The 25,506-nt window shown below is 40.1% G+C and overlaps 1 protein-coding gene and 1 pseudogene across 1 annotated transcript; one reads left to right on the forward strand and one right to left on the reverse strand.

Annotated features, from left to right (window-relative positions):
* The first annotated feature begins 621 nt into the window (after positions 1 to 621).
* On the forward strand, positions 622 to 17,142 carry LOC137939162 (electron transfer flavoprotein subunit beta, mitochondrial). The gene is made up of 5 exons (XM_068784370.1): positions 622 to 922; positions 1,086 to 1,373; positions 4,170 to 4,250; positions 16,582 to 16,676; positions 16,872 to 17,142. Exons 1-5 carry the CDS (start codon positions 854 to 856, stop codon positions 17,095 to 17,097), a joined length of 759 nt encoding a protein of 252 aa, XP_068640471.1. The 5' UTR covers positions 622 to 853; the 3' UTR covers positions 17,098 to 17,142.
* Positions 17,143 to 20,315: 3,173 nt separating this feature from the next.
* Positions 20,316 to 24,072, reverse strand: LOC137938453 (uncharacterized; annotated as a pseudogene).
* Positions 24,073 to 25,506: the final 1,434 nt, after the last annotated feature.

A 25,506-nucleotide genomic window follows, 5' to 3' on the forward strand; every position in this document is an offset into this window, starting at 1 on the left:
TTTCCTGTTCGATTGCCAATGTGTGAGCCAGAGAAGTTGATAGGGTTTAGGGTGCTAGAGAAACTTATTTCTTAACTGACTAATTTGATTATTGGTTTTTGGAAGATTCTTACTTGAGGAGAGTAGATTTAATAATATTTCAAATAATATTGTATATTATTGTCTTTCTACCAAGAGAAGATCGTAGAAAATAAAAAATAAAAAAGGCCTTATGAGAATGAGAATTCGTACCCTCACTCCAGCATCTGGACGACCTTCATTTTGTTGAACAGAGAGCGTCCAAGTCCAAATCAGAATACCATGATTTGCTTGCAAGGGTGTAATTTGGATCCGGTTGATACCATTCATCCGATTAATATCCGATTTCATAAAATATGTTTTGGATAAGCATCACAGTCATCAGTTCGGGCGTCTTTCTTTCTTTGACCAGCGTAAATGGAAGTCATTCTACTTGGTCTGAACCCTCAAACCCAGGTGGTCGTCGTGATTTTCAAGCCAAATCGGCACTCTTAAACAAAAACATGGATTGTACACTTCTTCTATCAAAATTAGATTTATAATCCGTAAATATTCATAGAAATAACTCGGAATTACCGCTGTCGGCTTGGCTGACCAAGTTGTTGAACCGACGGTTAATAGGCGGGTTGGTTTCGTTCAAGAATCCAGACTTTCTGTTCGCCGGAGTTGCGTGCTGCAATTTGCTTCGGGTTCCTTGCTGGATGGACCGACCACTTTAATCTTCCCCGAAAATCCCTGTTCTTCCCACAGTTTTCGATTTCTTGCTTAGTGTTTGAAGTTTCGATCCCCCCTCTTTCTTCTTGTTATTGACAGGAACTGGACAACATAAAAAAGGATGAAGGTTATGGTAGCAATTAAAAGGGTCGTTGATTACGCTGTTAAAGTCAGAGTTAAACCGGACAAGGTGATTTCATCTCCTTGCCTGTGACACTGTTGGGATTCTATTCTTGTTCTAGTTTTTTCCAGACAACTTTCTGCAGTTTGATTTGAAGTCACAATTTGCGCTAGAGACTCGTTCCGTTTGCTGATTTTTATTTCAATTTGAATGTAATAATATCTGGTGTCAGACGGGTGTTGAGACCAACAATGTCAAAATGGCGATGAACCCATTTTGTGAGATTGCTCTGGAAGAGGCACTCAGGATTAAAGAAGCCGGTCATGCATCTGAGGTGATTGCTGTTAGCGTCGGTCCAGCCCAGTGCGTTGACACTCTTAGAACAGGACTCGCTATGGGCGCGGACAGGGCAATCCACGTTGCAACGGAGACAATGAATATTTATCCTCTTTCTGTTGCCAAGCTCTTGCGGGCCCTTGCAGATATAGAAAAACCTGGACTCGTGATTCTCGGGAAACAGGTATAAGTGCTTCTGCAAACATTTGTTTTCTGGGTTTGGCTCCGGCTTTAAAATTGAGATAAAACTTTCTCCCTAAATGATTATTTTTTATTTTTCAGTTAATTTTGGTTTTTTTTTCTTGCCTAGTTTTTTCTCTGCGAGTTCTCTTACTTTAGAGTTCAATAGCTGGGCAAGTGTCATTCTTTTCTCTGCGCTTCAGTGTCATTTTAATAGTGAGCCAACTCATACTTGCAATATTGGTGTAATTTAAATTTATGTTATATCCAGAGCAGTTCCTTGTAGTTGACCGGCAAATTGATGAAACTGCAAGTTGCGTCGGTCCCTTGTTGTACAATGAAATGTAATGACATGTCCAGGATTGGTATATTACATCACACTGGTTCTAGTGTATTCTTACTGACCTTTTACATCCATCTATATTTCTGTTTTTCTAATGGAGCAGGTAAAATAGGGGTTGCGTCCTCTTCTGTTCAACTAGCTGCAGTAGTTCCTCATTCTACTGTCCAGCCAGTGGTGACTCCATGTTGGCTTGCGGGTCCTGCGTAGTGTTGTTTAGTTTGGGTGTGGAAAGAGTTAAATCCTGGGAAGTAAAATAAATTCCTTATTGACTGAGAATTCCACTTTTGATTGATAAAAAAAAAATACTTGAGCCACTATTAGTAGGAAGTCACAGGTTTGGAGTAAATCTTCAGCATTTAGTAAAAGTACTCATCATTGTAGCTGCATTATTTAGGCAATGTCGCCACCATGGGGGTTGAGATCTTTAGGCCTTGAAGCCATCATTGCATGTTCTAGTCAAACATCTAAGCAAATTCGAATTCTTGAATCACCTTTGGACTTCTTGTATGCAATGATTTATATTATCTCGTTTTCTTTCCATTTTGTTAATAAAACATCTTCGAGTTCAAAATTATCACACTTTCCCAGGCCAAGTTGTTATTTTTGCAGAACATCTGGATAAGATGCACCTATCAAAATGTGACATGTTTGTTTACAGCCAGCTCACAATGCCACATCCTAATATGAATCTGGAAGACAGTTTTTATTTTTATTTTTTTATTATGAAGCAAATATATATTTGTTTTTAGTCTCTCCGAATGAAAAACAGAAGTAGAGAAACAGAAAAAATGGAAAATTTGAGAGGTTGAACAGGACATAACAAGAAATTGCAGCTAATATATGAGTTAAAGCCATGTTGAAGATGGTTGGTAGATGACATCATTAATTATGTATGGATTCCCAGTTGGTCCATCTGGAGCCCTGAAAAGAAATTTCAGGTTGCCTGGTTGGACTCAGGCATGAGGTGAAGTAGGTTGGCTGTTGCATTTCTGTTTTTGTTGATGATGGTTACAGGAGAACACGATGAAAAGCTAGAATAAGAGAACAGGTCTGTGGTTGTTTGGGTATCTGATTTAGGAAATCCCATACATCTTGGTGACTCAAATTATTGTTGGTGAGGCTGATTTGCAAGATCTGCTAACCCAGCTAAGTGAAGGCATTATTGTTGGAATTTGCAGTGCCCATTGGACTGGTGCCGTTATGCTCCATATTTGAACCCTGTCATGAGTACCTTTTGCAGCATGACTCACCAGGTTTTTCTCGCCATTATATGCAGAAGATCACTGGAGCAGTTGTGATTGAGGGTCAGAAAGTATTTGCATGTTAATGCTTGATCCATTGGGTCTCCAACTCAAACTTGCTTTTGGTGAATATCTTCTGTTTCGACCAGCCACATGGAACATAAAATTGCAAAGATACTGTCTCACAAAGATTTTTCTTGTAGCTCATAATTGGCATCTGCTCTCCATGAAAGTACTTGGGGAGTTTTTTTTTTCTTTGTTGTTGTTGTTGTTGTTGAATGGTGGATGGGATTTCCCCCGTTACCTTGGGATCAACTATGTGATCCTCTTCCATTCTGCTCTATCATTTACTAGTTCCATTTTTGTTTGTCCTCTGCAAGTATTTTCCTCAATCCTTTTCAAGGAGACTCTTCAATACCAGCATTTCTTGGAGTATAATTCATTTTGGACATCCCATTCATGTTACTATGAAGTAGGTTTCCATGTCTTACACTCTTCCACCAAATCAGTTTGTCAACTGTAACCAGAGTTCCTAAAACCTATGAGGTTCTTACAATTAAAGAACAATCAAGCCTCAGTTTTATCCCAAATGTAGTTTATTCAGATAATCATCCAACTATAACTCCACTAACCTATAAGAGTGACACCTTGATGAACAGTAACTGGTTTCTTGCTCCAGGTTAAGGCTTAATTGATTGCTTTCTTCAACCAAAAATAAACTCATCCAGTTTGTGTGCGTTCTCCATTTGTATTTGAAATTGTAAGAAAGTAGTCAGCTTCGACCATTTTTTTGGTAAATTGCTCCAATGACTAAGACTCAGCTGCTGCTGTGCTTTGGCATCCTGAAGTGAGGCACACCATCTAGTGTTTTGTGGAAGTATAGAGCTAGTTGATGCAACTGTAATAATTGTGCCACATGTTACTGGAGCGGGTGCGTGCGCTGTTTACTATGGTGCCTGTGCATGCAGTTTGTCATTGCTTTAGTCACCAGAGATAATGATCTGACATTCAGACATATAAGTGTTATAAAAGAGTATTATGACGGAACCTAGCATGATGTGAACATTGTACTGTAAATTTTAGTTTCCTCCATGAAAATCTTGTTACAGTTTCTCTGTTTTCTTGCTTCTTATTCCTTTACCTTTCCCTTAAAAAGATAACATTTCTGTTGCTGTTTGCCACTATAATACAGTTGTTTCTGTACTTGGCTGTGCAGGCGATTGATGATGATTGCAACCAGACAGGTCAGATGGTGGCTGGGCTACTCAAATGGCCCCAAGGAACCTTTGCTTCCAAGGTATGCTTTTTATGCAAGCATTCTGTCTTGCACTCCATTTTCAACTATTGGACTTCAGTATATTATATATTGTCTATAGTGCAAAGGGCAACACATTAAGTTTTATACCAAGAGAATTACTTTGGTGAAGGAAAGCTATACAAATTATAACTGTATGGACTTAATAACGTGGGACTTGCATGTGAGTTTGGAGGACACAGAAACTTTGTAATTTCTGTACTGGATGCAAAAAGATAACTAAGGTGGAGGAAGGTGATACTTCTGCTGGTTTCTGAAAAAAATTGGGTTAGGATTCAAAACTAGAATATGCATAAGATTCTGATAGTTGTGAGTATACCAGAGGTCCAGGATATTAGTTTGAAAAATTGGTGCACCGCTAGATTGAGTGGGAAATTACTCCTAGACCCTTAGCATACGGCCTAACTTACTCTGGACAGAAGTAAGTTAGTCAGCCTCTCGAATCAAGAAGAAAGAAACTAAAATGGAAGAGAAATGAGCTTTGACAATGAGGGAAACTTTTTGCATGAAATGAAGATGGTTTACTAGAGTTTACAAGACCTATTTATAGGCAAAACTTAGGATAAACATCCCTTATTTTTATCTTACATGGTCTAGTAGGCTCGTACCACCTATGCAAGAGGATTACCTCTTTATTTGAAGTTAAACTTGGCATTATCTCAGATGCCTTAAAATAGCTTAGAAAATCTTATTCAAAAGCATTCGGATCAAGTCCAATTTGAATTTCAAATTTTGAATCAAACAGCCAACCCGCCAACTACAGTGCACCTCTGCATTGTGTGCATACTGCCTCGCCATGTACCTTGCCCACATGTCTGGGCCTCTTCAGCACGCATTCATGCCTGCTACTCATCCGCACATGCCAACTGCAGTAGTAGCACCTTCAATTGTGCTGCTTTGCCCCAAGGAGTTGTCTGCCACTGTCGTTGTCTTTGTTATGTTATTTTTATGAGTTTAGGCTGTCGTTGCACTTTTGGAAGCCCCTTTTGATTGTGTTGATTGTGTCACATCTCTCTTCGTTTGTGTCGTATCCTTCTTTGGTTATGTTACCTAGGTTGCATTTGCCCACCTATCATACTCCCCCAGCAATAACATAGGCACCCTCATCGTGTTGCCCTTTTGATAAGCTGCAATGAAGCATATGCCAAATCGATGTGCTCCTTCCATCTTTTGGCTATCTGCAAGCTAATTGGGCTCCTCCTAGACTTGCTAAAAAAATTGATGTGAGGCACAATAGGTTGTTATCCCGTTGTGTAAGCCTCCTTTATTGTTGAATCACTCAGCATGACAACAAACATGTAATACTTGGAAAACCAATCTATTGGTTCACAAAACGAAGATTTGGGAGTGTTAGATGAATCCATCTTCATCCTCTCCCCCGAGCTGCTACCGAAGTTCTTCTAACTTCTTCGTGGCCATATGGTATGGTGCCACAGATAGTTGTTTAACACCCTGCTCGAGCTCAATCATGTGATCAACCTCCTTCCTTGAAGTTAATCTCTTTGGCAACTCCTCCTGCATCAAGTCCCGGAACTCCTTTAAGACTTTCTCCACTTTGACCGGCATGGGTTGACCATCAATCCAATGTTCGTCTTTCGTCAAAGAAACAAGAAAATTGGACTCTCCACTCCTAAGAGCCCTTCCTAAGCTAGAGGGTTGAAAGCATAACAGTTTTTCCCTTCACATAGCCCCCCCACTTCGGATATCATACATGGGCCATTTTTGTCTGTAATCCCTACTATTCCCAAGTAAGGCATTATGAATGACTTGCTTTTACATAGGAAATCCATCCCCAATATGGCATTAAAATCTTTCATGGGTACTTCAGTGAAGTCAAGAAGGTCTACCCACTTTTCAACGACGATACAAGTGTGCTTGGCCACTCCAAGCATTGCTTTGGCTTCGGAATTCACAACTTTCATTCGACTGTCATCGTGTTCCCACCTTAAGCATACTCGCCTCGCCTCGCCTCTTCCATCGAAATGAAATCATGGGTTGCTCTGGTATCAATCATAAACTTCCCTTTGCTGTCATTTAGCAATACATTAAGGTAGAGTAACTCGTGTTTAGGTCTTACTGATGGAGTTGTAGAGTTCATGATGTGGGCTTGGACGGAATTCAATAGCATCAACAAACCCATTGAAGGCTTGCCATTCAACTTCATTATAACTTCGTCCCTTTTGACAACATTTAGTAACTTCTTCTCTGAACAGTTTCTCGCCATGTGATCTCTATCACAAGCAAAAAAATTAAGATTTTTGTTGATGGAGTTACCTTTAGCTGAATGGTTCTTCTTTTTCTCTTCATTCTTGGAGTTCTACTTCCGATTCCAAGTAGGTTTCTTCTTGTGGTTTTCCTTGTGGTCTTTTCTAACGGCTTTAGGGTCTTGTTGGTGCTTTCATCGAATTTCCTCTTGAAATCCTTCAGTTTCTTTGTCATGGCAAGCGTCTTCACCTCCCGACACCTCAACTCTTGCTCGGCCCAAGGACACACTCCCACCAAAAAGGAGAATAACTGATCCTCATCGGTCATGTTAGAAGTGTTGAGGATTAAGGAAGTGAAGAACATAATAGACTTACAAATTGTCCCTTCCTGTTTTAATGTTTGGAACTCCTTCCTTACTTGGTAATCAACATCTTCAGGAAAGAAGTAGCACTTCAACTCGCACTTGAAATCTTCCCATGTGTCTACCAAACTCTCCCTGCTTTAGGCATAACCAACTCTTTGTCTCCACCATAGAATAGCATCATCAACAGGAAACATTGAAATAGTACTAACCTTTACTTCCTCTTTAGTGAGTTTGGAAGCTTTGAAGTACTGTCCCCACTTGCCACAAGAAATTGTCAATGACTTCGGATCCCATACATCATTGTAGGCTTTAGGTTTCAACACTTTGATCTAAATCTGTGAAAGAAGACCACCCTTGTTCAAAATATTTTTCTCCAGAATTGTCATCCTCGTCCACATCTCCTCCAACTTGGACCTCATTTCGTCAATGGTGTTGCACATGTCTGATTTAATACTGCAACGACACTATGGACGTCCTCCTCCAGCCCTTGAATCACATCAAGACTGCTCGGCTGAACATCTGCCACTTGGATCTTCGCCTCCCAATTCAAGCATTGACACTCCGGCTTCTCAAGCCGTGATCCCAAGGAAGCAAAACAAGAATCAGATTCAGATGCTTTCTTCTTACCTTTGGTAGGTTGCACTTCCAAAGTCGGTTCTAAGGCTGCCATGGTTGAATTGCAATGACACTAATTCCTCCTAACTCAAATGCACTCTGATATTAGTTGTCACGCTATTAGATTGAGTGAGAAATCACTCCTAGACGCTCAACGTGTGGCCTAACTTGCTCCAAATGAAAGTAAGCTAGTCAGCCTCTCGAATCAAGAAGAAAAAAAACTAAAGTGGAAGAGAAATGAGCTCTGGCAATAAGGAAAACTTCTTTGCACAAAATGAAGATGGTTTACAAGAGTTTACAAGGCCTATTCATAGGCAAAATTGAGGATAAGTATCCCTTATCCTTATCTTACATGGTCCGATAGGCCATTTCCACCTAAGCAAGAAAATTGCCCCTTTATTTGAATCTTAAACTTGGCAATATCTCACATTCCCTAAAATAGCTCAAAAAATCTTATTCAAAAGCATTTGGATCAAGTCCAATTCAAATTTCAAAGTTTGGATCAGACAGCCAGCCTGCTAGCTGCTGGGCCTGCTGTGGGTGTGCGCCTCTGTCTTGCTTGCACTTGTACCTCACCTACACACCTACGTGCCCGCATGCCAGCTGTAGCAACTGCACCTGCGCCTGTGCTGCTTTGCTCCAAGGAGTTGTCTGCCACTGCTGCTGCTACATTTGGTATGTCATTTTTATGACTCGGGGCTGTTGTTGCACTCTGGGAAGTCCCTTTTGATGGTGTTGGCTGTGCACCACACTTTGGCTGTGCCGTGTCCTTCTTTGGCTGTGTCGCATCCTATCTTGCCTAGGCCTCATCTGACTTGTATCACATATGCATTAAAAGACTTTTTTTTCTTTTGATTTCATGAAATCAGCAGAAATATGTTAAGAAATAGAACTTAGATCCAGTACAAGAGGGGTCTTGATAACAGAAAAATAACTATACAGAACCATAAAAAAGGAATACAGAAAAGGAGAAACAGAAGATGCAAACCAGCTAAAACCATCTGCTGGCTGGCCAGTCTGTCCAGATGAGAGTTTGGACCACTAGGAGCACGGATTCATAGTATCTTTGGGGAACTACGTACCCGTAAAAATAAACAACAACAGCCAATGGGCATACTTGTAGATCATACTTGTGACATACTTTGAGCCACCTGCAATAAGTACTGCCAATTGAGATTTTACCAATTATGTCTTAACTCCTTTCAAAAGACTAGCAGCTTCTGCATGTCTAGCATTGTACTTGTTGTGCCATGATAATACACATAAACCGATCTTCTGAGATTTTTTTAATGTTCTGTTAGTCCTGGATTATCAGGAGAAGTGTTTTCAAAATTCAATTTTGGAAACACAAGAGGTGGTAGAATCCAACTTACTGCTGAGGAGTTTTGACAACTTTCTCATTTTATTTATTTATTTATTTATTTTTAACATGTAGACTAGTCCTAAATTTAATAAAAGATTACCCATTGAAGGAGAATTTGTTTTTGGTATTACGGAGTGTATATTAGCTTTTACCTAGATCAAGAGGACCTAGAGTACTCTATAAACACCTTATTGACTGTCTAGGTGATTTTTGTTAACTTGCATGAGGACTATGTGTTGTAAAATTCTAAATTAGAAATGTAATTCCTTTTTTTCTATCGAGTGTTTATCAACAAATGATTCTTCAGCTTTTTGTCACAAACACCAGTTCTTATCCCTTGTGGTTACTTGGTGGGGACACTAGCATGCCACCGATCACCCAAGTGTATACCGGAGGCATAGGGCCCCACCAGAACCCACAACATTGTGCTTGAATAATGCTGTGTTTTTTAATTTTAATTTAATTTATTTTAATTTATTGTCTTCCTTGATTTTAGAAGATTTAGCAGTTATTGATTTTATTTAGTTTTAAATTTTGAATTCCCATCTCTTTTATTTATTGATTGTAATCGGATGGAGATTTTGATTGATGATCAAACATAATTTGTTTTTGCTCTATCGTTCTTCCCTTCCTGATCTTTCTCTACTTCCCACCTCTGCTCTTCTTCCTCTCTTCCTCCTTTCTTCTTTTTGTCCTTCTACTTTCTCTCTTCTCCCTCACGACAGCAACACACCTCGCACATTCCACATTAGTTTGGTATCAAAGCGAAGATCCATCTGCAAGCAATTTTTTCACGTTGGCAATACACAACATTGAGATTCCCACCTTTGTTGTTCAACTTTAGACCCGACACGTCCGATCCCGGCTAGAATCGACTTTGTGAACCATTGATAGAGAGGTCTACAAACTTTTCTTCTGTCGGCCAGCTCTTCTGTCTCAAACCCTTACCACCGGCTATCTGGTCTCCTTCGATGCTTCTGACGTCGTCGGCTAAGCATAGCACCCCCCTCCCTCTTCATCACTTCCAACATTGGCATACAACAAATTGACCGTCTGCCTTCTCTTTCCCTATTTGGACAATGTTGAGTAGCCGTCTGAGCCTCCCACCATCGTCCAGTCACGCCGTCGTCTCTGTCGTTCTTGTCCTCTTTCCCACGCCATCACAACACAGCTTCACAAAATCGTCGTAGAAGCTTTCGCCACTGTCTCTATCAACCTTTACCGCCATTGTCGAAGACCGTTACTAGTGTCGCTGGGAGCTAGCCATATCTCCGTTGGACGCATTCGCCTCTTCAGCCGCCACTGGAGTCCACCCACTGTGTCTAGAATCGAAGCCCTAAAGGGGAACTGTGCACATGTGCGACTATCGCACGCGTGACTTCATGTAACTCGCACAGGAGAATTTCACACGTGCAATTGAAAAAAAAAAACCATACAAAAAAAAATACTCAATAAATAAATAAATCACTGGCTTGTTTGCTCCAGTTCCAGCTCCAGCTTGTCATCTGCATTACATACGTTGTTTCGGTCCACCCTAATCAGTGTACCATGTTACATTGTTCTACCCCTTTTTGGTATTATACAGTTAGTCTTAGATTGCATTAATATTTATTTTTGTGGTGGAAGCTAGTTGTGCCAAAATTAATTTGACCTCGAAGTCTGTACAAAAAAAGGAACCACATTTTCTTTGTCCTGCAATACCTGTGTGCTTTCAATTCTTGTTCTTAATTTTAAAGTTTGGCCAATTGGTACGATCTGCATCATTGCTTTAGTTTCATTCTTTCCTTTACTTATTAGTCTTTGCACTCTTGACTTGCATTTTTTGTTTATTTGAACCATAAGAAAGTCACTTTAATGAGCATAGAGTTTGTTTGGGCTTACTTGCATGAATTTAATAGTACATGCATTTGTGTAGTGGTCGCATCATGTCTAGAAATACATCATCTTCTATTATAGATACCAAAGATGATACCCTCAAACAAATCTTGGAACAACTAGGCACCATTAATGATAGGCTCACTGCCCTAGCAATTCAGTCAGCCAAAGGGAAAAGCCTTGTAGAAGCTAGGTCTCATAGGGGCTATGATACTGAAGAGGACTTTACTCGTACTCGTCTCACATATTCTCTCCTTCTAGGAATCATGTATCTTACGCCCCGCACCATGAGGGGCTTGAAGACAAAATTTTGAAATACATCAAGGTCGAGGCCCCTGCATTTGATGGTCATTTGGATCCATGGGTATTTTCAGTCAGAGCTAGGTGGTTCCGTCCACTACTGATGGGTTAGGTACTTGGCTTTCTACACTTAATAGACCGGTCTTTTGGGTTGTATTGGCTAAGCGTTTGACATGGTATCAGAGCTAGGCACCACTTTCCAGGTTCGAATCCCGGGTGAAGCGGTAGGGAATGGGAATGGTGGATGTCAGAGCTAGGTGGTTCTGTCCACCATTGATGGGTTAGGTACTTGGCTTTCCGCACCTAACAGACCCGTTTTTTTGGGTTGTATTGGCTAGGCTTTTGACATTTTCCATGTGGGTTTGTGAGATGGACCCATTTTTGTCGTGGTATGAACTATCTAAAGATAGGAAGGTTATGTTTGCTAAAATGAAATTAACTGACACTAAGTTTTTTTGGGAAAATGTTGAGAAGGATATCATCAGAAGATGTAAACCTCCTATTACTCAATGAGAGGAAATGAAACTCAAATTACAAGCTAAATACTTTCGCCTCTCCTATCAAAACACTCTTTTAGATCAATGGCATAATCTTAGGTAGGGGAATAAGTTAGTCGCCAAATACATCACTCAATTTGATGAGTTTTGAATGCGTTGTTTCATCATTGAGGATGTAGTAATTACTTCGAGTCGATTTCGAAAAGGCCTCAATGATGACCTTAGGCATGACTGCTACTTCGAGTTGTCACTACGATGGAATGAAAGATGCTTATGCACTTGCACATAATTATGAGTTGCCCTCCAAGTTCCCGCCTACACGAGGGTCTGATGCTTTTTTGGTCCTCCACTGTCAATTTGCAAGTCCCAGGAAAGTCAATATTAGGGGCACTACCTCCGAGAGTGAATCACACTTTGGAACCCCTATATCAAGAATATGAAAAGACGTGTCTCAATTTTAGATTTCGATGTCACAAATGCCAAGGATTTGGCCACATTGCGTCCAATTGTAGTAATCGAGCCATTCTCATTGAGGATCAGAAGTCATCGCCGGATGATAAGGGGAATATGGAGTACGAACATGACCCTATCGACTTTGATTTGTTAGATGAAACATTTGAGGACAATTCAGTCTACCATCACTTCCATCCCCAGAATGAATGTTGTTCGGTGCACGTTGACTCTACCCAAGGAGTTTGATGACTAGCGTCAAACTACTATATTTCATACTTACATTAAGTGTGGAGACAAGGGCTGTAAAGTTATCATTGATAGCGGCAGTTGCATCAATGCCGTATCGTCCCGCATTATTACCCACCTAGGCCTTTAGATCGTTCCACATCCCAGGCCTAATCAAGTTTCATGGGTCGATGGCACTTCCATTTCAATCGAAGGACGGTGTCTGATCCCCATTAATTTCCTTAAGTACAAGGAAGATATTTGGTGTGATATGATCACCATGGACATGAACTATATTATTTTGGGCAGACCGTGGCTTTTTTATTTGGATGTCACCATTTATTGGCTCGAACATTTGCTCCTATGTGTTTAAAGGGAAGACTATCCACCTCAAGCCATTGCCACCTAAGCCCATCACACAGGGTAAGGGACAACTGCACTCTCAAAAGAAAACTCTACACTTCATTAGTCCCAAGGATTTGGAGCAAGAAATCCTGCATGAATCTTCAGTTTTTGCTATGGTAGCCACGAGGCACATGTGCATTCTTTTGAAGATCCGTCACTAGAGGTTGAGTTCATTTTACAGGACTTCCAAGATGTCTTTCCCCAGGATCTTCCCAATGCACTGCCTCCTATGTGTGATATCTAGTATGTTATCGATTTGGTTCTAGGAGCCACATTGTCGAACCTACCACATTATCGAATGAATCCCTCTGGACATAGTGAACTACACTGGCAGGTGAGTGAGCTTCTCCAAAGGGGATTTATCAAGGAAAGTTTAAGCCCTTTGTACTATGCTGGCCTCATACCGAAAAAGATGACATTTGGAGAATGTGTGTGGATAGTAGGCCCATCAACAAAATCATTATGAAATACAATTTCCCGGCTAGATGATATGATAGACATGCTGATGGTAGCCACTATCTTTTCAAAGATTGACCTCAAAAGCGTTTACCATCAAATTCAGATCCTCTGGGGTGACTAATGGAAGGCAGCCTTCAAAACAAAAGATGGACTCTATGAGTGGTTGGTCATGCCATTTGAACTGTCAAATACACTCAATACTTTTATGAGGATGATGACACATTCCTTGGCAAGTTTTTAGTAATCTATTTTGATGATATCCTCATTTATAGTCAAACAAAAGACTAACATCTTGACCATCCCCGTCAAGTTTGCCACACACTACGAAAAAAGAAACTTTATGCTAATATTCAGAGATGCTCCTTTTTGACATATAAGGTGGTGTTCATGGGTTTTGTGGTCACTCCTACCAGGGAAAGTTTAAGCACTTGTGTTGTGCCAATCTTACTCGCACAGAAAAAGGATGGTACCTGAAGAATTTGTGTGAATAGTAGGACCATCCACAAAATCACTGTGAAATATCGTTCCCCAATTCCCCGACTGGATGATATGATATACATACTGATGGGAGCCACTATCTTTTCAAAGATTGATCTCAAAAGCAGTTACCATCAAATTCGGATCCGCCCAGGTGACGAATGGAAGACAACCTTCAAAACAAAAGATGGGACTCTATGAGTGGATGGTCATGTCATTTTGATTGTCAAATGCTCCCGGTACTTTTATGAGGATGATGACACATTCCTTGGCAAGTTTTTTATTAGTCTATTTTGATGATATCCTCATCTATAGTCAAACAAAAGACCTACATCTTGACCATCGTCGTCAAGTTTGCTACACTATGAAAGGAGAAACTTTATGCTTATCTTCATAAATGCTCATTTCTAACATATAAAGTAGTGTTCTTAGGTTTTGTGGTCACTCCTTGTATCACTGCAAATCCCCAGAAAGTAAAAGCAATCGTTGAGTGTCCGGAACCTTCTACCATTCATGAGGTTCTTAGCTTACATGGTTTAGCCACTTTCTATCGATAATTTATCAGGGGATTTAGTTTCATCATGCTGCCCATCACAGATTGCATGAAGAAAGGAGAGTTCTCATGGTCGAAAGCTGCCTCTCGCGCTTTCCAAAAAATTAAGAAATGTATGACGGAGGCACTTGTTATGAGATTACTTGACTTTTCTAAGGTTTTTGAAGTCAAATACAATGCATAAGGTGTAGGAATAGGTGGAGTACTGAGTCAAGAGCGACATCCGATCGCGTATTTTGGTGAAAAACTTAACGATGCCAAACAAAAGTACTCGACCTATGATAAGGATTCCTATGCGGTTGTAAAAAATTTACGTTATTGGCGTCACTATCTCCTTCTGCATGAATTTGTCTAGTACTCGGATCACTAGGCCCTTCGATATCTCAATTCTCAAAAGAAACTTAATACTAGGCATGGGTGATGGCTCAAGTACCTACAAGCATACGCTTTTGCCTTGAAGCACCAATCTGGAAGTGTGAATAAAGCGGCAAATGCCCTCATTCGCAAGATTAGCTTGTTGATTGTTGTGAGCATGCAAGTTATTGGTTTTGAGAAGATCATAGATGACTACGCCTCCTGCCCTGTCTTTAGTAAGGTGTATACTGAATTGTGAGAGGGACAACGGCACCTCATTGATGACTTCTAGGTGACTATTCATTTCGAGCAGATAAGTTATGCGTTCCCCGTACGTCAGTTCGAGACATTTTGGGCGAAATAAAACGATTGAGGAGGTGGAACATTGATTTTACTGGCTGAGCTTAAAAAGGGATGTCGCAAAACTGATCGGACAGTGTAGGGCATGTTAATTGGATAAACATAGGAAACAAAACATTGGGTTATATACACGCCTACCAGTTCCTACATACCCCTGGCAAGACCTCAACATCGAATTTGTCTTAGGTCTACCACATACCTTTCAAAAAAATGACTCTATCTTTGTCATGGTAGATTGTTTTTCCAAGATAGTTCATTTTACCCCTTGCGTTGAAACTCCCGATGCATCCAGAGTCCCTCGACTATTCTTTAATGAGATCGTCAAGCTATACGGCCTTCCTCATACTATAGTTTCTAACTAGGATGTCTGCCATATGAGTTACTTTTGGAAAACTTTGTGGTACTTAGTAGGTACACGATTGAAATTTTCTACTACCTATCATCCACATTTTGAGAGTCAAACTGAAGTCGTTAACTGGAGCTTAGGGGACCTACTTCGATGCCTTATTGGTGAACATCATCAGACATGGGGCTTAATACTTCCAGCTGCACAATTTGCATACAACAACTTAGTAAATAGATCCATAGGTATGAGTTTGTTTCAAGTTGTCCATGGGTATCAACTTAGGAAATCTTTAGAACACAAGGGTTTCTGAGTCCGCTGCTTCATTTTCACGTAGAGTCCAGGAATTGCATGCTGAAGTTAATAAACGAATTCAGGCAAGTAATGTCCAAGACAAAATTTATGCCAATTTGTGCAAACAGGCTAAAGAATTTAATGAGGGTGACTATGTCATGGTTCGGATTCGACTCGAGCGGTTACCTTCAGGGTACACTCGAAAGCTACAAGCTCGTAGTGTAGGACCATTTAAGGTACTGAAAAGAGTAGGATCTAATGCTTATGTTGTTGATTTGCCACCTAAATCTGGAATTAGTTCCACTTTTAACATGGAGGATTTGATAGCATACATTGGTCCTTCATCAATTCCTGGTGATCCTTTTTGTCCAACTCCTTCTGACTCTACCACATTGTCCGATACAACGCCTATTCCTGCCCCTGCAGTCTCTTTGACTTCTTCCCCTCCTCCCTCTCACCAACACAAAAAAATCATATTGATGTTATTTTAGATGAACAAGTGGTTTTTACCATGAGCGGTGAAGTTCAACGTTTGTAAGTATGTTGGGCGGGGCGTGCAGACTCAGATAACCCTTGGATTTCTCGCGAGACATTGCAGCAGTTAGACCTGGATTAGTTCGAGTACTATTAGAGCCACCAAGAGCTACACTAGTGGGGGTCGAGAATAGCCTACCCAGGAGAGTTGGTGGGGACATCAGTATGCCACCGATCACCCGAGTGTATACTCGGAGGTATAGGGCCCCACCAGGACCCACCACGTTGTGGTTGGGGGATTCTGTACTTTTATAATTTCTTTATTTTTATTTATTTTGTCTTCCCTGATTTTAGGAGATTTAGCAGTTATCGATTTTATCTAGTTTTAAATTTTGAATTCCCATCTCTTTTATTTATTGATTGTAACTGGATGGAGATTTTGATTCATAAGGAAATAGCTACTTCCCTCTCTCCTCTTCTTCCTCTCTTCCTCCTTTCTTCCTCTTCTCCTTCTACTCTCTTCTCCCTCAAGGCTGCAACACACCACGCATGTCATCATTACTCCAATTCTTTATTACTTTATTTACATCATCTGATTCTTAATGCTTATCTGCATTTAGCTTTGTAACTCCATTACTTTCAGACACTCTTATGTCTATTCTGGACCTAGTTTAGGTGTTTTAGTTTCCTCCTGCAGGTTGAATTGGACAAAGAGAAGCAGGTAGCCACAGTAGAAAGGGAGGTGGATGGAGGCCTTGAGACAGTATCTTTAGATCTTCCAGCTGTAATTACGTAAGTGTCAGATAATATTTAACTTTATTTGATTTGATCCTTTCTGAAATCTGTCTAGCTATTATGTGGAGGCAGATCCTCTGAAACTAGTTTCATCAAGTTAAATTCTCTATTTTTTTTTTTTTTAAAGATCCTTGAAAGGAGGAGTCAGATCCTTTTGGGTGTTTTGAGAATGATTATAGACTTTCTATGCAGCACTGACTTGAGACTGAACCAACCAAGATATGCATCTCTCCCCAACATTATGAAAGCCAAATCAAAAGTGATCAAGAAGGTTACTCCAGAAGAGCTAAATGTGGAAATCAAGCCCACCATGGAGATTGTTCAAGTCACAGAACCACCAAAAAGGAAAGCTGGTGTGATTGTTTCTTCAGTGGATGAACTAATTGACAAACTAAAAAATGAAGCTGGTGTAATATAATGCCTTACATCTTGTTAGTGGGAAATCATCCTTTTAACTCCAAAACTTACTTTTACTCTTAACTCCTACTTTTATTTTAACTTTAACTTTGACTACCACTATGACTCTTACCCAACACTGGGCTTTTTCCACAACTCAACCCTACTCTCTCTCCTAGTGACTGATTTCCTTCTTGATTGCATTGTAGTAACCCATACCTAATCACAATTACAAAGACTATTCTTCCTCTATGTTTCTAACATACATATGTGAAATTCCTCAGTTTCAAAGATTGAAAGAAATTTATTAAAATAAGAGGGAGTAGAAAAGAAAAAGTACCTAAATTTTGGAACGATGAGGTGGAGAGCTATAAAGAGAAATCAAAAGTGTTTCATTAAGGATGAGAGGTATTTACATGAGGAGAAAGACATCAAAGCATATATAACATAATATTTTTCTACTATTTTCCTAAACACTAGGAGGCATGGGCTTGGAGTGACTTGTTTTACCCAAAATGATCCCTAAAATTGTTCAGATGTAAATAAACAAGTTTTCGTAGTCTCTTTAAATGGTAGAGGATCTGCTAAATAGCTTTTCAAATGGGTTCTTGTAAAGCTTTTTCCCAATATTTTTTAAGCCAATTGGCAAATAATGAAACAACCACTAAAGGAGTTTAGTTTTTTTTTCTTCTGAAGGATGCCATAGATGGAAAAAAAATACACATTGTGTTGTTACAAAAGTATCCAACTCATGTAGTTAGTGATTTGAATGATTAGTTTATGTTATGTAACATACTAAATACAATGCAAAATACTTGCAAACCGGTTGCACAAAATATGGACAAACTTATATCTCTCCATCACAATGACTTTGTGATAGAACTGTTGGCTCAGGTAGCTTCTCAATACATTTCGGATACAAAAGAATTCAATGAGCTAACTAGGGAAGATAAAGAGCTACTTAAAATAAACTCTAAGGCAATTAATTTGTGCCTTAGGAGCCAATGAGTTCAATAGGGTCTCCACATGTAAGACCAATAAAGAAATTTGGAAAAAAATAGAGGTCACACACGAGGGAACCACTAGAGTCAAGGACTCTAGAATTAGTTTATTGGTAGTCTAATATGACGAATTCAAAATGAAGACCAACGAATCAATAGCTGAGATGAACTCTAGGTTTAGTCATATAATCAATGAGTTGAATATCTTAGGAAAATGACAAGTTTTTCAATGCACTTCTAAAGTCATTAGACATGAGGAAGACCGTCATTTTTGAGAATGAGAATTTTAGAACAATGAGTTGAGAAGAGCTACTAGTAATCTTTCTTGCTTATGAGATGGAACCCAAAGAAGTTGAGGAAGAGCAACCCAAAAGAAAACCATTGCTCTTAAGGCTAAAATGAGTGTTGAAAGCATCACTACAGAAGAGAGCTCTGATGAGGTGACTTTCATCACTAGACACCTTCAAAGAATTTATAGGAAAAAGAAAGTTTTTAGAAAAGGTCAACATAGAACACAAAATGATAAATCATTCAAGAAATCCAATGTTTGTTTTGAGTGTGGGAAACCAGGGCATAGAATGAACAAATGCCCAAATCTTGAAGGAAGAACCCTATCCACAAGCAAAGATCCAAAGAACAAGGTCTTGATATCAGATTGGGATGCCATGGAAGAAGAATCTAGCTACTCGGAAGAAGAAGAGGTTGATGTTGGACTCATGGCAATTGAAGATGATGAGTTTACAACTTTCAAAGACGTTTGTCTCCTAGCCAAGGCACCAAAAAATATTTTGATTTTGTATAGCGATTGCTTTGAGGCACATGACCGATAATAAGAAGAAGTTCATTGAACAACCCAAAAGTTTTGAAAACTCGAGCAAGCTTGACCATGTTTACAAACTACATGAAACTCTATATGGGTAAAAGCAAGCTCCTAGGGCATGGTATAAAAGATTAATCAAATTCTTAGAAAAGAATGACTATAAGAGAGGAAACATAGATAAGACATTATTCTCTAAGAACCATGATCAAAACTTGATTCTCGTTCAAATCTAGGTGGACGGTATCATATTTGGTTCTACAAACCCCTCTCAATGTCAAGAATTTGCTAGTGTAATGAAGAGTTTAATAGGTGAACTCACATTCTTCCTTGGACTTCAAGTAATACAAACCAAAAATGGCACATTTATAAATCAGTCCAAATACGCTAAAAGATTTCTTAAGAGATTCAACATTCAAAACCTTAAGTCAATTACTACACCCATGATTTCGTCCTTGAAACTTGACTCAAACAACTCCGATAGGGGCATAAATCAAAATTTGTGTAGAAGCATGATAGGCTTCCAACTCTATCATTCAACCAGTAGGCCAGACATAATGTTCTCTGTATGCCTATGTGCTAGATTTCAATTCAATCCTAGAGATTCTCACTTAGTGGCAGTGAAAAGAATTTTCAATTATCTACTTGGGACACTAAACTCAAACTCTTCAGTCATTGATCTAGTAGATTAGTCCGATGCTGATTTTTCAAGTTGAAAATTTGATAAAAATAGTATAAGTGGTAGTTGCCAATTACTTGGAAATATGTTTATCTTTTGGTTTTCCAAGAAATAACATTTGGTTGTACTATCCACCACCGAAGATGGATACACTGCATGTTGAAGTTGTTGTTCTCAACTTATTTGGATGAAACAATAACTAGATGACTATGACTTAGAGCAAAAAGAAATTCTAGTTCATTGTGACAACATGAATGCCATAAGTCTAACTTAAAACCTTGTTCACCACTCTCAGTCAAAACACAAAAATTAGACATCACTTAGTCTGAGAGTTGGTTGAAACCAAGGTTATCAAAATTGAATTTGTTCCCATTGAAAATCAATTAGCGAACATCTTTACAAAGTCATTAGGGTTTGACCGTTTCTCTAAGCTTTGAGCAACCCTCGATTTATTTTGGCTGAAAAATATGAGTTTAATGGACACATTCCACCTTAGTAGATGAGTGAAGTGGAAATCAAAAGAATACATTTTTTTCACTTTGCTTAGGTTTCCAATGATCTCTCTACGCTCCAGAGCCCTAATCCTCCATTTCCCTCTTGATTTTGAACGAGTCCTACTCCAATCGGAGGATAAAATTCTGAACCCTCGGGATGAAATCCCTTCGAATTCACACGCCATATACACATCAGAAAAATCAGCGTCATTGGCATACGCATCTTTGACAAATTCAAAACTGAGCATTTTAGCAGTCATAAAAGTGAGATAGAGCATCAACAACAATGTTCTCCTTACCTTGCTTGTAACAGATGACATAAGGGAAGGTCTCAATGTATTCCATCCATCTAGCATGCCTCTTATTTAATTTACCTTGAACCTTGAGATGCTTCAATGATTCATGATCGGTGAGGATTACAAACTCCTTAGGCCAAAGATATTGCTTCCACATCTCTAGAGCGTGAACAAGGGCATAAAGTTCTTTGTCATAAGTGGGATAATTCAGGGCCGCCTCACTTAGTTTCTCATTGAAGTTGGCTATGGGTGGCCTATCCTGCAACAACACGGCTCCAATCCCTATTCTTGAGGCATCACATTCAATCTCAAAAGTTTTGTTATAGTCAGGTAAGGCTAACACAAGTGCAAAACATAACCGTTCTTTAATAGTAGTGAATGCATTTGTTTGTTCAATGCCCCAATGAAACCCAACATTCTTTTTAATTATTTTAGTGAGTGGTGCACCAAGGGTTCTAAAATCCTTAACAAAACGCCTATAGAAGCTAGCCAAACCATAAAAACTTCTTACCTCAGCGACACCTGTAGGCGTCGGCCAATGGTTGATGGCGTTGACCTTTTCCTCATCAATCTCTATACCTTTTGTACTCACAATATAACCAATAAAAACAACTTCTTCCATGCAAAAGGTACATTTCTTAAGATTTGCATACAATGTTTCACAACGCAACACATCAAACACACACCTCAAATGCCCAATATGCTCATCTAGGTTTTGACTGTATACTAGGATATCATCAAAGTATACAACTACAAATTTGCCTAGGAACACACGTAATACTTGGTTCATTAATCTCATGAAAGTACTAGGCGCATTTGTAAGTCCAAATGGCATAACTAGCCATTCATAGAGATCATATTTGGACTTGAAGGCAATTTTTCATTCATCACCTTCTTTCATTCTAATCTGGTGGTATCCACTCTTAAGATCTATTTTACTGAAGATACGCGACTCATGCAATTCATCGAGCATATCATCTAATCGAAGAATAGGATGACGATACTTTACAGTGATATTGTTGACCGCTCGACAATTGACACACATTCTCCAAGTCTCATCCTTCTTGGGCACTAATAGCACTAGTACTGCACATGGACTCATGCTCTTGCTCACGTACCCCTTACTCATCAAATCTTCAACTTGCCTCTGAAGCTCCTTTGTTTCCTTCGGATTACTCCTATAGGCTGACCGGTTTTGAATAACAACCCCGACTACAAAATCAATCTAGTGCTCAATGCCTCTAAGGGGCAGTAACCTACTTGGCATCTCTTCCAGGAACATATCTTTGAATTCTTGCAACAAGGAAACAACCACACAAGGAAGAGATGGGTTAGTTTCATCAAGATTAAGATAAGGTTCTTTGTAAATAAGAAGAATCATAGTCTAATCAGCGAAGAAAGCCTTCTTAACCTCACTCTCCCTTGCGTAAAGACTCAACTTTGTCTTCTCCTTTCCCTTTGAAGGTGCTCTCCTGCTTTTCTCTCGTGGCTCCATTCTCCTTTCTGCATTCTTAGCCACCTCTTTATTTTTCTCTTCTCTTGGTTGGTCTTCTCGTATTTCAACCGTTCCCTTTCGAGTTTGCTTAATCTTGGTTTTTGTTGATTTTCAGGACTCCATGAATTTAGGTCATGGAGGAAAAAGGAGATAAACCCATAGAGAGAAAATTGGAGGAGAGAGGTTATGGACTTGATTCCTAACCCTCCCCCTGATGCTTTATTTATAGATTTATGAAACTACTATATTACAATAATACCCCTGAATTTAGGGTTTAGGGTTTTAACCTCGGAACTTTAACTTAATTACATCAATGCCATCTCTATGAAGTGACTCTTTATTTACCATCCTGCCATCTTGTATGTAGGCCTATGGGTCTTGACCTTGATTTGTGGGCCTTGACCTCGTCTTCTATATCTCTTGGATGCATGAGTCTTCCTTGGTCTTATGGGCTTGGGCCCATCTTCTAATACACTTGAATATGTGAGTCTTCCTTGGTCGTGTGGGCTTGGGCCCTATCTTCCAACTGTTTTCACCTTTAATTGGTCCTCATAGACCTGTTTAGGGGTCAAAGTTGTCTTTCCATCCTTTGTAAAGCTGTAGCGATTCTTAAATCCGTCATGAGTGACCTTCCTATCATACTGCCATGGCTTCCCCAACAGAATATGGCCAACATGCATAGGGACTACATCACAAAGCACGTCATCACTATATTGACCAGTAGTAAAGGCTACCAAAACCTGTTTAGTGACCTTGACCTCCCCACAATCATTCAACCACTGCAATTTATAAGGTCTAGGGTGCTTCAATAAAGGTAAGCTTAGCTTCTCAACCAGAGTGGTACTAGCTACATTGGTGCAACTCCCCCCATCTATAATTATACTACACACCTTGTTACTCACAGAACATCTGGAATGAAATATGTTCTCTCTCTGGTGTTCCGAGTCATCGACCTTAATTTGTGTGTTGAGGGCACGCCTGGTAACAAGAGACTCACCTTCTATAGGATATTCCACTCCATCATCATCCGCACCAGTATCAATCAAGGTGGGCATCTCACCAACATCATCCTCACTCTCCTTTGACAACTCCCCATTGTCACGCATAAGCATCACCCGCTTGTTTGGACACTAGGACGCGATGTGCTTGAACCCAAACATTTAAAACATTTAATACATTTAATATCTCTATTCCTCGAGGGTTGGAAATCGACCTTGGGTTTGCTCTTACTAGTTCCCTCATCCTTTCTTGTAGGTAGTTTGGGCTTCCCTTTTACTGCAGCCCTATCAGTTCTATCCCATTTTGTTTCCAGGGAGTACTAGGAGCTGTTGTATACCTTGTTGTTCCTTTTCTCTTCAATTGCCTCTCCACCTTCATAGCCATGTGCACCATGTCTTCGATCTCCACATAATGCTATAACTCAACTACATTGGCTATGTATCTGTTCAAGCCACTTAATAATCTAGCCATTGTGGCCTCCCGTTCCTCCTCTACATTAGCACGAATCATAACCACCTCCATCTCTTTGTGGTAATCCTCTACACTCCTAGTCCCTTGAGTAAGAGTCCCTTGAGTAAGGGTTTGTAATTTTTGGTAGAGGTCTCTATAATAGTGGCTAGGTATAAATCTTTGCCTCATGAGAGCTTTCAACTCACCCCATGTCTCTACAGGCCTCTCATGGTTTCTCCTCTTACTGGTCACTAATTGATCCCACCAATTAATGGCATAATCAGTGATTTCAATTACCGTTAGCTTCACCTTCTTCTCCTCTAAATAATTGTGTCAAGTAAAAATCAACTCGATTGTCTTCTCCCTCTCTAAGTAGGCTTTGGGGTCACTCTTACCTTTGAAAGAAGGTATGGTTATTTTAATGTTCCCAAGGCTCCTCTCTACCCCATCTCGAACACTAGGATTTCTCTCAAGTGCCCTTCCACGCCTACCTCCTCTAGGCCTACCCATTCCCACTTTGGATGTTATGTCCTCTTCTGCATCATCCTCTACGTACTCATACTCATTTTCAACGCAAGGCTCATGCCTCCCCCATTCTCACCCCAATCATATTTCTAATCATGACTTCTTGCTGATCCATTCTGTCCCTCATCTCCCCCAACACCAAATTCAAATGTGCGAACTATTGTTGCATCACTTGCAACACAAAGGATGAGTTATCCGCTTCTTCCTTAGATGTCGAGTTGCTCCGAAGAGACATTCTCATGGCACAATTTTTTTCCCCAGAACTTGGTGATTGGAATGGGATACATAAATGTAAACAAAAAATGAAAATGAAAAAAAAAATGAAACATAAATGAAAACGAAAAAACTAGGCCAGTCTTTTTGGTAGTATTGGCTAGGTGCTTAACATTTGGCATCTGAGCAGGCGCCCACATCGCGAGTTCGAATACCGATGTGAGCAAACCAAGTGGAGGGGGTGACCTCGCGGAGGGGACGAACTAGAGCCAGACCTGGTAAGAGCGACAAGGCGGACCAGTGTCCCTAGAGTGGGCCGTCGTGGACGTCAGCTCGTGATGGTGGGATGTGATGTTATGGTCATGGGTTAAGTACTTGGCTTTCCGCTACCTAACAGGTTGGTCTTTTGGGTAGTATTGGCTAGGTGCTTAACAATTGGTATCAGAGCTATACCGTTGTTGCGAGTTCGAATCCCGGAGGGGACGACCAAGAGAGGTGACCTAGAGACCTGTGTAGCACAAAAAGGTGGTCTGGGTCGCTAGAGTGGGCCGCCATGGACATCGGCTCATAATAGTGGGAATATTGTTATGATCATGGGGTTAAGTACTTGGCTTTCCGCTACCTACCAGGCCAGTCTTTTGGGTAGTATGGGCTAAGCACCTAGCCAATACTACCCAAAAGGCCGGCCTGGTAGGTAATGAAAAGCCAAGTAATTAACCCAAGACCATAACATATCGGGACCTAAGCTCTGATACCAGACGATGTGAACCCTCAGGATGAAATCCCTTCGAACCCACTAATCAACAGAAATGATGCCCAAGAGAGCCACAAAAACCAGGGACTGAAAGGGGAGACACCACAAGAGAAATAAAAAATTGAAATCCCTGATAAGTCTGTCGTTCAATCTTTGATAAATGAGAGGAAGAAGGGTTTCTTCATCTCCAAGGGAGGCTATGCCTCAGCCACCAAAAACCAGTTCGAATTTTTACATGTCGCCGCTGGCAGCTAAATCCCTCCTCCCCCCCCCTCCCCCCCTACAAGGGGCTACATGAATTGGATGACCCAACCTATCCCCTCCTAGTGAAGGTCTTCTATTAAAATCTTGAAATAGAAGAAGCATATCCAAACAATTTGAAGATCTCTTCCAATGTGAAGAAGACCCCGATTTCAATCCACTCTATGGATTTGAATGACCTTCTTAGGACTACATTCAGCCTAACGGCCCCACTCTTCTTGGTCGACTCAATTACATAGACCTATTTTCTTACTTGATATAAAAAAGACACTATTAGATGACTGGTGACTCAACATTCTCTATTTAAAGTTAAGAAAATTGAGGAATTCTCCCTTTACTCAACCATTAAGAAATGACCCAATATGTGAAGAAAAGCTGGCCTATTGACCTTCACCTCGACTGCCCTCAAAACGTAACAGATGCAATCATGTTAGTATTCAGGCAACA

This window comes from Aristolochia californica, unplaced genomic scaffold (assembly GCF_029961685.1).
Source record: "Aristolochia californica isolate CCGP_79_NKW_82.1479 unplaced genomic scaffold, dmAriCali1.0.hap1 SCAF_8, whole genome shotgun sequence".
Lineage (NCBI taxonomy): Eukaryota > Viridiplantae > Streptophyta > Magnoliopsida > Piperales > Aristolochiaceae > Aristolochia > Aristolochia californica.